General features: G+C 40.9%; 1 protein-coding gene across 2 annotated transcripts; it reads right to left on the bottom strand.

Annotated features, from left to right (window-relative positions):
• Window positions 1-1,146: 1,146 nt before the first annotated feature.
• Window positions 1,147-13,030, bottom strand: LOC112465225 (PR domain zinc finger protein 1). 2 transcript variants are annotated; one of them, XM_025032692.1, is made up of 8 exons: window positions 11,976-13,030; window positions 8,773-8,985; window positions 7,109-7,228; window positions 6,166-6,291; window positions 5,929-6,055; window positions 2,787-4,697; window positions 1,961-2,302; window positions 1,147-1,714 (listed from the first exon to the last, which is right to left on the bottom strand). In XM_025032692.1, exons 2-8 carry the CDS (start codon window positions 8,977-8,979, stop codon window positions 1,554-1,556), a joined length of 2,994 nt encoding a protein of 997 aa, XP_024888460.1. In that variant the 5' UTR covers window positions 8,980-8,985; window positions 11,976-13,030; the 3' UTR covers window positions 1,147-1,553. The 2 variants fall into 2 exon arrangements, with proteins under 2 accessions (XP_024888460.1, XP_024888461.1); XM_025032693.1 differs by having other exon boundaries at window positions 8,815-8,985.
• Between the last annotated feature and the right edge of the window lie 654 nt (window positions 13,031-13,684).

Here is a 13,684-nt window from a genome sequence, read left to right as displayed (position 1 = left end):
ATTATGACGGGTGCCGACAAAATCCGCCATTTTACACACCGACCTAAAATCTTAGCACGTCGAAGACTAAAATTTCGTTTTTTCAAGTTAGTTTTCGCAATGTATTTAACGCCGTGACAATCATCGCGATCTTCTGATAATATATAATACAATCTTGCTAAATTATTTGAAATTAATCTGTCTAACAGAAAAAAAAACTTTGAATCAGACTTGAATCACTTTTGCAAAATTGAAATTAATTTTCTTAATAGCTTACATTTTTAATATTTACACAATTAAAATTGATTTTTTAATAGCTTCCAATTTTAGATTTCCATCACATAAATACAGCATTGAATGAATTAAGAAATAATAATACATCTTTTTGTGCATCTTTTTACACAGATATTTTTACACGGAGAAAAGTAAAATCGCAATGTAAAAAACATAAAAAATTACTGTATAAGATTATTTAACTGGAGGCATTTTAGATTAACATTCATTCGAGTCATTGGGAATTCATTCATCATGATGCGTCTTCGACGTGCAATTCTAAAATGCATCGTGGAAGAGTAATCGAGAGATTCGAGTGACTTTGGTACCATTGCTTATATACGAGCATCCTCCCTATTTCTCCTGAAATGACAGTATTACGATCTTCTCAAGCGATTAAACTTAATTATTTCGAACACCACTCTCCCTTTCGTTGATAACGCTACGATAGAAAAAATATAGAAACGAGTATTTACAAGGATAATTTACAAGGAAGGAACTTTATGCGCGTTTCTAGACAGAACTTCGTCGGTTTTCCTGGGAAAAATCTATCTTCCCTTTTTTTCACATCATCTTAGGTATTAAAACAACAAAGTGTCCGCTAAAAAATTAGGCGGTTGTTGATCAGTCGATTAAACAACTTCTATTATACAATTAACGATGATCGATCACTCTACGGATTTATTACGATTTTCTCCTACGTTTTCTCTCTTTATTTTGAGAAATCATTCACAAATCATCTCAAATTTTGATGAAATATGGTCGGTTTTATAGGGAGAAAAAAAAAACAGATTAAATGAAATAATTAAAATCTAGTCTTTTCTTTATTTTTACTAACATTTAAGTTTAGTTTTTAAAATTATTCTAACGTAATTTAACATCAAAATTCCAGAATTATAAAAATGAAAGATGATGAGAGTAACAAAGAACATTTTTTAAATATATTATTTTATTATAGTAAAAATCATTTTTCGTCTCCAGAATGGAGACAACAAATAGAGTTTAAATTCTCAAAATTTAGAACATTAATAGAAACTTATCAAAATTTTTTTATCGTTTCAAAAATCTACCATAATTTCATCGAAATTAAGAAGGAAAACTTGCGAAGATTTCGCGCGCGACATTATATGCTCTGTTCTTTACTGCCATTTCAGAGAGGGAAAGCTCCTATCTCCGGTCTCTTTTCTGGTCAGTTGCGAGCGACTCTCTTACGTTTCCACGATTGCATTTTGCGCCCGAGCGGAAGGGGGCTCATACCCCATCATGCGACTTATGTAATTATGTAGCATTATGTGATGTACTTATGTACACTCGATAATGTGTGGCTGGGATGTTTCTATGACGCTCGGTCGGCCCACGGAATTTTCCAGGTTGTGGAGTGACGTCGAGTGCGGGCCATGCGTCGATCCATGCCTGTCGTAATTATCGATGTGCTCCAACTCGCATTCCTTGGGCATATTTCCTGCAAGGATATGCCCGTCCAGTATTAGCCTCATCCCCTTATCTAATACCTAACGTATTTATCATTCTATACTTTTGAATAATCGATCAATTTTTTCCGAGGCCCTAAACTTGTCGATAAGCTTGCCTATTAACATGTATCTTCCTTATGATTGTCTTAGCGACGTGCAACGACGAAAGATGAGCTGTTTCTTCATTCTACTTTGATTGTAGACCTATCTGATGTAGATCTAGAGTTCGTACTTACCAACATTCATGTCAGGACCGTACTCGTAATACGTTGGCGAACCCACGGCCGCGGCAAGTGCAAGCTCGTCCTCGATGTTATTTGGTCTGCAGCTCGTTGTCTTCCAATGGGTTCTGAGGCCGCTCGCGCTAATGTATTTTTTGTCGCAACCCTGGCAAGTGTAGGGTCGTTCGTTTGTGTGCAATCTCTTGTGCAGTTTCAAATGAACGAATTGGGTGAACTTGGCGGGGCAAAGGTCGCAGGCGTACGGCTTTTGACCGGAGTGCAGTCTAAGGTGGGTCTTCAGATTCGAAGTCGAACTGAACCTCTTCTTGCATATCTCGCATTGGTGCGGCTTTTCACCTGAGGACGCATTGACAAATAAATGTATAAATATATTATTGTCTAAAATATTTGGCAGGAGATCTGATAATAATATATTTTGTGTCTTAATCGAACTCTTGATAAGCAAATCTAGTTTTTCACAATAACACCTCCTTTGTTTTGTGTGTAGGAAATATACATACAATAGATGTGAACGAAAGAATAAAAAATATTGTACATATCAATTAATTATCTGATATTACTAATCATGTTATATAATATTATGATTTGCAACATAATGCCTTTATTAGATTTTTGCAAACTCGATATACTGTACATATACAAAAAGAAAAGTAATTGTTAAATATTAATTAAAAAAAAAACAATAATTTATAAAGATTCTAAATAAATCTACTAAGCGCTTTACATAGCAAAGATCTTATGAAATACAAAGACGGAGGTACTACTTTGATTGTTATTCCGACAATTACATCAAGACTAATACTCGGATTAGTAAGCTTACCAGTATGCACGAGATGATGTTTCTGGAGGTGCGCGAGTTGTGTGAAGCTTTTGGTGCAAACATTGCACTTGAAGGGTCTCTCGCCGGAGTGCGTCCTCAGGTGTACCTTGAGATTCGAGAGCTGACCGAAGGTTTTACAGCAGACGTTGCACTCGTAATGCATCTTGCCGTCCTTCTTTTTGAGCGGATAAGGCAGCGACCTATAGCCCCTCGAGCCTTGAGAGTTGGGGCTGAGGGCGCCGCTCTGGGAGCAACCGTGATCGTCCGGCGACAAAGAGCTCGCCGGCGAGTATCTGTTGAGAGATGACGAGGAGTTGGGATGAATGGTGAGACCTGGATGGTGGCCGAGATGAAGATTGTGCGTGCCAGTAATCAACGCTTGGTTACTGTCGATTTGCATCGTCGACGAGGTGGGTAGCTGATGGCCACCGCTGCTGGTGGCCTCCAGTCGCCTGCCGTCCGTGGTCCTCTCGTAGACGACGTTGCCACTTGGCGTGGGCGAATAGGCGCTGCAATTGATAGACAATGACGCGCCCATGTTGTGATGCAGCGAGCCATTTTGATGACCGTACAGACTACCGTACGGACTGTAGGACGAGGGCGACTGGATCGGCGAAATCGGCGAGACGCTCTGATTGCTGCTGCTGCTACTACTACTGCCGGCAGAGTTGGGGTAAACCGGACTGGCGGACTCGATCTGACAGCCGGCGGCCCCCGAGCTGCCGGAGTAAAGAATCGTCGTCGGGGTGGGTACGCCGTTCTGACTTGACGACGGCGACGGCGATTTGGTCTTCCGCTTGGGCGGGCAACTGTTCGTCGTGGACGCCGAATGCGGGCTGCTGCTGGACGTCAGCATCGTGCTGGACGAGAGCACGCTCGTGCTGGAATGTATGCTACCGCCGGCGTTGCTGGACGAGTGCAAACTTCCGGGATGCGGCGGCAGGCTGCCGTTGCTTCCGCCGGTGCTCGAATGCAGTCCTCCTCCCGTGCTGGAGTGCAGATTGCCAGTGGGGCTCTGCATGCTGGATAGCACGCCGCCGTTGCCGCTGGTCGAGTTCACGCACGAGTCTGTTTGTATGGGCAAGTTTGAGCTGGAGTCCGGGCTGCAGGGTAGAATGTTTCCGTAACGATGGGACTTCTTGTAAGAATACGCCATCTCGGTGGGGCTGGAGGGTGGCGGCGTCACTGAGTCTACGTGAGTTTGATGATGCAACTGATGATGCTGATGGTGCTGCTGCGAGCCGCCATTGTGATGATGATGGCTGTGGTTATTGTTATTGTTGTCCGTGCTGTTACGCAGCAAAATGTTTTCCAGGATAGAACTGCTGGGATTGGCTAGGTAGGTGGGTCTGCCGGACATCGGCAGATTACCACCCTTGACCTCCGGCTCGTAGAAGGGTTTCATGTTCTTCTCAGATATCTCATCCTCAGGCACGGTCGACAGCACCGTGCTCTTCTGCAGGATGATAGGTGATACCGGCTTCTGGAGTTCCGGGGTGACCGCCCGGCTGGACATCTCCTGGTCTTTGTCCTTCGTCGGGCCGTCAGCTATACCTTTCGTCGCCTGGAAGTTACCGTAGGTCTTGGAGATCTTGATCTTGACTTTTCTGTACTCGTTCTTCGCTGCAGTGTTGTCTTGCTTCAGAATCTCATCGTTGCACACTGACGATTTGGCATTCTTACTAAAATCCAGCACGTAGTTATTTTCACTGTCAGACTCACTGCTTTCCTCGGGTGGTGTCAGGATTTCGTCGTGATAGCCGTTTGAGTGATAACCCTCGTCTGACCTCACGGAACCATCCGTTGGCGTCATCTGACGCCTCTCGTAGATCGAAGAGTCTTTTAGTGGCGATATCACGTCGACGGCGGGTGAAATTTCCGTGGGTAGCGTTGATTGTTGTACTTGTTGTCCTGAAAATAATTGATAATGAATATATAAAAATCCTTTCAATAATAAATATCGTTATACAGTGAAATTACGAAACTGATCAAATTGTACTGTTGTTACGAATATCTTTTGAAAATTCATGAACGAATATATTTGTACCAAAATCATAGATATTTACTTGTTGTATATGTCATGTTAATATTAAAAGGTCATTTTCATCGATTGCCATCTTCGAATCAGTTAATTGTAGATCATCGTTACATAGTACGTTTGATCAATTACGCGAGTATATTTAAATAAAATTGGATACAACCCATACAGCATAGAAAGATTACAATTCAGACATATGAACAAAAAAAAATGTTGCCTTTTATTTATTTCTATTTAAATAAATTTTACTATTTTATTCCACTACGGTCGAACGATCGTATTGTGAATTTATTGGAATCAAACAACCTCTTTATTATGAACTTTCCCCTCAATATACATTCTCATTCCGATGACATATGCGCAAAATAAAATTTAACATGATCAGAAACAAATGTAATAAAGGGTGAAAAAGCAGCACAGAAAAGGTTCATTTTACGAGCTTTCAGTTCACAACACAGACGAGTTTACAAAATAGCATTTTATTATACGGACATTCGATTGCACTATATAGATTTTGGAACAATTCTCGTACGTATCTATTGTCTTACACTTACCTGCTTGTTCCGTGCTGCTTATAAGTTATGCTAGGATTTTATGTATAAGACTTATTGGAGATATATAGTCGAGTGCACAATTACGTAATTGTCGTAGTTTACTGTAACTTTGCTATTCTGTATGTTTAACATATTTCTGTAACATATTATACTGTAACTAGCAAAATTGCTTCAATATAGCTGAAAAGTTCTCTGCTGTATGAGTGGACACAGATGATGGCACATATAGCTTCTCTTACAATCTTAATTTGAATTAAACTGTATCATGACACCAGTTATTATTTACGTAATTATAATTTCTATTTTATAGAGAAGATTAGTTATAAACACAGATATGTCATAAAATATTTTGATAGAAATGCATGAATAATCAAGTGAAATATAATACAAGTTATAAACGATAACTCTCGCGATAGCTTCTTTATAACACTAATCGTTTTAATTTGTTACAAATGTCAGCGGTATATTGAGATTTCGGTTTGCGCATTAAATTTCCATATGATTTAATTTCAGCGTTATATTAACTTGAGGTGAATATAAATCTACTTACGTATTCTCTGAAGCATCAGCTCACCGGTGAGCGGATAATTGAGCCTTTCCGCGAATTCCCTGCAGTACCAAACCAACAATTCTTGATGCGGTAATATCGGCTTGATCGTGTAAAAATAAATGTTCATCTGAAACACGGGTATAGCAACAATTGTGAGCTTTTTCCCTGCGCGTATAATCTAGACGTGATTAAAAATATATACTTCTTCGCAAGATGCGCTGCACAAAATTGCTTTACCTTATACTGGCATGCTATTAGGTTTTGCGATTCGGACGAGTAGGCGGGATTCACGTAACGCATCCAATTCGATTTCTGGACGTCATAACCGTCGATGTAATAGAACAGCTCGTTGTTCTTGTATACCTGGACAATGCGAAAATCATTTTTATATTCGCGATAATTGAAACGGTTCCATGAGAATATCATTACGATTGACGAATTTTTAATTATAGGCATGCATATTCGTTGTTTATAGATATGTTCCAATCTCATGTTCCTCAAAAATATAAACATTAAAAAAATGGCGTAAATTTTTAAATATCTAAAAATGAATATCTAAATTCATTCTTAGAGTTTGAATAGCATTTTTAGCTGACGCTAAACATTGCCAGCCCATTCTTAATAATGTAACATGTTGTCAGTAATTATTAATGTATTTTGCTAATGACCATGATTATTAAAGGTGCTTGAAACTATTTTTTCAATCAGGGTTACAATTCAAAAGTTTACAATCCAAATCTTTATATTTATTCTGTATAATCTTTTTCTATCGCAAGTACGCACAAATTTTCTTATTATGATTATGAAACGCTGAATTATTACTACAAGAAAACCCTAAAAAACTGGTTAACGTTCGCGTTCGTTAGATCTCATCGCGATTTGTATGTATCGTGCGAAGATCGTAGAGGAACCAAGTAATCGTCGTAACGAATTGATAAGTTACGAGACATCAACGGCTTCTCGCGGGTTTCGCTTTAAGGCTCGCTAGATCGGTTGAAACCAGTTTCTGGTCTTTGCTGGCTTCTCCTTCCATCTTAGCTTTTTTCTACGTTTTCTTTCTTTTTTTAATTTTTACCGGCGTTCTGTCGAATCTATCTACGTTAACGGTCTCGGCGAAGAGTTATTCTCCGCGTAATCTGAAAATATCTCGGTTGAATAAGAGATGTAAAATTGGCCTTACCCGCCAGAAGTACTTCCGGTTCGCGTCTGCCGGTACCGAATCCTTCGTGTACACCTGGCCGACCAGAGGGCCGAAACGTGTCCCTTTGGGGATGTAACCGGTGCTCCACACACCCAACACCTGTCACATACGTAATTTCCGATTAATCGAGTCGACTGAAATTGAGGGATGATGCATATTTGAAAGCTTAAATATCAATTTAGCCTCTTAGTTCTTATCTCGTAATTTATACATCCACACATCAAATTTTATAATTGAAAATTCTCTCCAATAAGATTTAATATTTTATAACTTGATCAATTTTTTATTTTTTGATAAAAGGTACCGTAAAAATTTGCAAAAAATAATTAAAGTAAAAAGGATTAATAAGTAGTTATAAATAGTTATTTGCATTTATTATATTAAATAATTTGGAATCATAAATCAATTATGTAATATTCATATAATGAATTCGCAACTCAAAGTTCAGTAGAGAAATTGCGCTGCCGAAAAATTTTTCTTCATGTCTTTAAGCTTCGTTTTCAGGAAATCGCAAAAACTACCAAAATGTATGAATGATCGGTGATTGGTAAAAGCGTATTGTTTGCTTCTTCCGTTATTCTCATTGCCCGTTCTCATCCTATCGCAGCGTTGTGTTAAAATACGCGGATATCGGCAGAAGATAGAACCTATTTTCATTTCGACTCAGAAATAGAATAGAATTCACCCTATTGCATAGAAACGTCCATTCGGCAAAACTAATTTAACTCTTCGGTGCTTTCAGTCCAGCGCGCTCTTCCGATGCTTTTGTTTCTCTTTTGACAAACGGAAGCTCGACTGACGAACGTCGATTAGCCCATCGTGCGCTTCGCCTCAATGTATTACATCGTTGCGATTCGCGAACGTTTCGGCTTCTATCGCCAGACTCGAAATTTCGTAAGTGGCGTAGAGAAGCTTCGAGCAAAAGTTTCGCGCCGATTACACCGAACGTTCTCGATTCTCGCCGCGCTGAGGAAAGTGTAACGCGATTCGACTTCGCCTCTAGGTCATGCCTCGTAAGTTAATTAGCCTCTCGTCTCTCGGTCAAGTTTGATTTCATGGCGTCGTTCGGCCAACGCCTTTTCATGCTACATATTTGTCACATCTATCTAAAACCTATCTAAAAAACTTATTTTCCTTTATCAGTCATTGAAATTCATGCATTTATCTTCCATTTATCTCCCTTCACAAGAAAACTTTTGATGAGAAATTGAAAAAATTGAAAAAAATTATTACTTCCTAAAAATTGTGACATATATACTCTGTTGAGTAAAACCAAAGTTACGTTAAATGAATTGTAATTAGTATTGAAAGATTCTGTTTATAAATTACAAACTATAACAGATAGAAAGGGAAAACTCTAATGGATGAGAGACTAAAAGTCTGATTATCTCCAGGTTTCCATTAGTACTTATTGTAGTTTAATATTACACGCGATTAATATTACTCGCGTGTATTAATATTTGTTTAAGTTCTAAAGTTTTTGCAATTTGATAACGCTTAGCGTTTTACTCTAGAACATTGCGTCTTTTTTTCTGGAAATTATCAGTTTTCTTGTGTGATTTTGCGCGAGTTTAAAGAATTAAACTGACGCAAAGAAATTAATAACTCGATGCGATTCGCGACTAAATATGCGGCTCGCCTACCGAGGTAATTTCGGAATAAGTTTCTTCTGCGAAAGAACATACATCGTTGAGGGCCTGAGAGGGTTTGAGGACCAGGTTCCGTGGCAAGGACGCCTCCGCTCGATTGGTATCGCCTGGCGATGCCGACACATCCGGTACCAAATATACGGCATGCTGCTCGAATTCTTCCTCCCTCAAGGTCGCGTGATCCCACTCGCTGGCCTCCATCCTTCGCTGCAAATAGAACCGGAAAATTCTTGTTAATTTGATTTGACATCGGGAAAATTTCGCGAAAATATTTGCTACACTGTTAGATGTTAAAGGATAAAATTTAAGCCAATACCTTGAGTTAAATAACATTTTGTTATTTTTAACTACCATATATGTCGAAATTTGTTATTTTAACACAAAACAGTATTGATATTATTTTAACTTCATTGGTTTAGTTGAGTTAACAGTGTTCTAGTTAAATTAACAACATATTGAGTAGGAACAGTGGCGACTTAGAGAAATAGTTAAAGATGACTCAAATTGAGTATAATTTGATACTACGAATTTAACAGTGTAACTTTTTTTTTATTTTAACAATGTATTTATTTACTATATTTGGTATATCTGATGCATTTACAATGCACAAGACTATATAAATTAGGTTAACAAAAGTAACAAATATTCTACGGAATGTTTCGTGCCATACATTTATCGCAAGATGCTCTTAAATGTCATCGTTATGAATTATAGCAGAAGTCACGTTTAGAGCTTAGAAACTCTTCCATAATCTTAGTAAATAGTAGAAGCTAATTTATCCCTCTGGCATCCCCGAAATGGCTATGTATAATCGAGTGACGGATTAAATGTCCTTTTAAGCGGGGATTATACATTAAGGAGGCTTCGAATTTTTATGATATGTTCTGAGATTATTAATTCTATCATATATATCGCTGTCACACGCGTGTTATCTACCACTAGTTATTCAATCCTACTGGCTAATGGTTAGGAAGCAAACTCGTATATTCCATTCTTGTGCGTTCAATAACACCTCGAATGAATAATCGAAGCTTCGCCATTGATACCCACTATTTTTTACCCATGTTGTTTTTTTTATAGATTTACGTTTTTTTTATTTTTATCGTCGAGCAAACACTCGATTAAGCTCAAGCGTCATCATTAAGTCTCGCAAAAGTTAACCGGCGCGATCGTTATCGAAGGAATAATTAAAAGTCCTGGCGGTGCGCAGTTCTATTTCTTGCTTCATGCATTCGCGCAACTCCGGGAAATTATAAATTTGCAATAAACTCAAATCGAAACACGAACTATTTGGGACCGGCCAAATTGATGTAGAAATAAGTAACAAATGAAATGAAGTTAACGATCAGTAATCAAATTGTTTCTCGATGCTTTGGTTTAGACAGTCACTCGAAATAACGTATAATCAATGATAAATTCGAATAATACCATCCGTTCACGTGCAGCTAAAGATTGTTAAAACATCGAATTAATATTCCAAAGGATTTTTCATCCGTTCACGTGCAGCTAAAGATTGTTAAAACATCAAATTAATATAACAACGAATTTTCCGAATATCAAATAATTGCTGGTATGGAAAATGTCATTGAACGAATCGCGATTCGCGATCCAGTTTTCCTCGACAGTGCCGACTCTTCAATTTGCGGTGGTGCAACACTTTAACACCGCGAAAGTGAAACCCGTCCACGCATTGATCGACTGCAGGGGTGGGAGGGAGGGAGAAAGGAAGGAGTAGCAGGGGGCGGTAGGGCGGACGGGGGCATAAACTCCGAAGTCCTCCCCGTCCGCTACCACCCGCTGAGGGTTTTCGCTACCCGGTGGATTTCGATTTCCATGAAAATCGCGCACCCCCGATATCGCAAACCGCTCGCTCGCGTATGCTTTCGACGCGATTTTCCGACCAAAAGCGTTTTATCACGTTCCCGAATTCTCGGGGAAATAGATTTCTTACAAAATAGATATTACATTTTCGAGATTAATTCTTCCGCTGAACCGTAATAAATGTAAATTTACATCCCGGAAGCTTCGTGATTTTTAGGCAGTGTGTTTCACGATCCTTTTTAAATCAATATTGTACAATTTCATTTTTTACAGATGCTTTTTTGAAGCTTGGGTTTTCGATTCGTACTCCACGACAAACAATCGGTTATTTTTACCTTCTTGTAATAGCTTTTTCGGAAATTGATTTTTGTATCCAAAGTCCTAAGTTTTCTTTATTTCTTCTTGTCTCGTAAAATATTGAAAGCACGAATATAATAATAATGCGGTTTTTCGACGCCAGACATTTCTTTCCCGGTTATTCCATATTCCGTGTGATATTTATTTTTCATCAACTTTCAGTTATATTTATGTATCTATTTTACTCTGGTTTAAACGGGAGAATTAATTTCTTATGTCATAGAGAATTAACCGATTGTTTCTCAATAGTATAATTAACTTAAATTATTTCTATATTAATATTTTTGTCGACACACCGGTATTTTATTTCAACACAAATTATAACAAAGCTCTCTTCCTTCCGAATCTTTCATCTTGCACTTCCCAAACAGAAAATGTGAAAACTGCAAAAAATTGTTCAAATAACACGCAATGCATCACATTTTACACAAAAGATCGGTGCACTCGCAACATCGCAGAAATTGCAGCCGCGACAGGATCGATCCCTAGCGAAAGGATATATATGGTGTTTTGGTCGGTCGCGGTACGCGTTGCGTTACGAATTTTTCTGTTTCTCTTATGTTACTTATAATTATTAATCTTTTTGTAATGAAAATAATACCTGTTATCACAATTTCTGATTATCCTTTCGCAATACTCCATTAAATCTATTCGACTCCATCTATCTACTGCTCTCTGTCGTGTAGTTTTTATTAAAACAATTATCCGCACATGAAAAGAAGACGTATTATGTATATCGGGAAATTTATTTTTTTCACCATTGTCAAGTTTGGAATAGCGAAGAGCTCTACACAGAACTCCATTTTTTCACCACCGTTAGTTCCGAGGCGGCAATGTCGGCTGCCTGCATCCCTGTATCTTTCACTTTAGATTCCAGAACATAGCAAAGGACTACTCGAAAATCCGTATTTTTATTTTGGACTTACATTGACTCTTATAGCATTCTAATTTGAACATAATATACTCCCTTCCTCATGCTTTGTAATCTTAACGTCGCGAGCCGGGTTTATGGTACTCACGGCTTTTGATGCATCGGACGCGACCAGACAAACTCCACGACGACAGCGTTGTTCTTCGAGGTGGAGACGTAGGTAGGTTCACCACCCTGGATCACCCGGAGAACACCCTTTTCCGTCGCGATCCCTTCGCCGTTGCGCGACCGTGTGTGCGCGGTACGAAGGGCTCTATAAACCGGCGGCCGCCTTTTACGTGATCCTGTGGTTCCTCAGGGAGACCGGCATCGCGCCGGCCCCGGTTGCACTTAGGGCCCGTTCTTCCTGGCCTCGCGCTAGCGGGCGACGCAGGGCGCCGTTTACCCTCAACATTTATCTAGCTCGATCTAATATCGCGCCGAGGGTTGCACGGAGGACGAGGGCGAGAAATTACGTCGGTAAGGCCGATCGCTGCCCCGGCTCTCTCGCTACCTAGGCGGTCCCTACGCGGCCACCTACGCGTCGACGACGCTTATCGATTATCAGGACATCGGAAAAAGGGAATTGCAATCGATTCCCACCGATCGGCCGACATTTCTCTGGTCCGTGTCGCCGTCGCGCTCGTTGTTTGTCAACAATGCCAATTCTCGCCGCCGCCGCCACCGAGCGAATCGCCGATCGGAATCTCCTCCTCGGAAAGTCGTTTCTCACTTTTCTTTTACTTCCTCCACCTTCCTCGAGAACGGGTCGAGAGCAAATCGATTCTGGCTTAAGGCTTAACACACGCGCGTCAACACTAGCGATTATTCACCACCGATCGGAGTATTTCTCTCGCGTTACCCTTCTCGAAGCGTCATTCGACGACGCGCACTATCACCGGCACTTTCACACACCTCGGCACCGATCTCTCGCTGTCAAGACCGTGTAGCTGGCAAACGCGACGCGCGAATTCTTTCTTCTTTTTTTTTCTTTTTGAAAAATCTGGAGCGCTTACGGGAGAACTCACTCGCGAAAAACTGGGAATCCGCGACGGTCCTCTCTTTCGCGAAGGGGTTGCGCCTCCGCCTTCGTGTGGTTCTCCTCGACGGGATGGCACACGCAAGAGAGCGCGGTGTGTGTGGAACTCGGGTAGACCTGACCTAGCCCAACGCGACTCGGCTTGGCTCTCCTCTCGTCCTCCTCCCCCTGCGTCGGTATTGGTCGGCGGATATACGTCGATCTCCCTTCCGCTTCCGTCAGTTCCTTTCTCTCTCCCTCTTCCTCCGTCTCTCCCCCTCTCGCGCCGTCGTTCTCTTTCTCTCTTTCTGACGCACGCGGACGCGGTGGTGCGCCCGCAAAGCTGCCAGACCAGAGCAGAGGTGGTGCATTTCTCTGCGCTGCGCTTTCGATCGACCCGTTGCCAGAGGTTTCCCCTCTCTCTCTCTCTTTCCCTCTGTTTCCCGTTTCTCTCTCCCGCTCTCTCTCTCTCTCTCTCTCTCTGCCTCGGTCCTCGCCACCCCGAATCCTCCCGTTCTTCCCTCTATGCGTCTCGCTTCACCGTACGCCACTTTCCAACCTCGTCTACCACCCCGATCCACTCCCCGCTCATTGCTCTTCGTTCGCCCCTACCATCATTCTCCTCCCCCCCCCCCCCCGTCTCTTTTTCTTTCGTGCATTTCCCTCTTGCATCCTTGTCTCGTCATCGCTATACCTTCCTCGTCTCCCTCTCTGTCTCTCTTCGGTCTTCCATTACCCCTTTCAACCCACCGCCCGCTTCGACGCGCGTGCAACCAAACCCTTTGGCGCACTACCCCTAT

Source organism: Temnothorax curvispinosus, unplaced genomic scaffold (assembly GCF_003070985.1).
Source record: "Temnothorax curvispinosus isolate PA1 unplaced genomic scaffold, ASM307098v1 QBEX01015018.1, whole genome shotgun sequence".
Classification (NCBI taxonomy): Eukaryota; Metazoa; Arthropoda; class Insecta; order Hymenoptera; family Formicidae; genus Temnothorax; species Temnothorax curvispinosus.
Note: the sequence above shows the minus strand (reverse complement) of the source record. Positions and strands in the feature narration are given on the sequence as shown.

Coding starts and splice junctions, on each gene's coding strand:
- LOC112465225 (XM_025032692.1), bottom strand. CDS start 8,979: ATGGAGGCCAGCGAGTGGGATCACGCGACCTTGAGGGAGGAAGAATTC. Junction 7,229..8,772: donor CTTATTCCGAAATTACCTCG/GTAGGCGAGCCG, acceptor CGTATGTGACAG/GTGTTGGGTGTGTGGAGCAC. Junction 6,292..7,108: donor ACCGGAAGTACTTCTGGCGG/GTAAGGCCAATT, acceptor CGCATTGTCCAG/GTATACAAGAACAACGAGCT.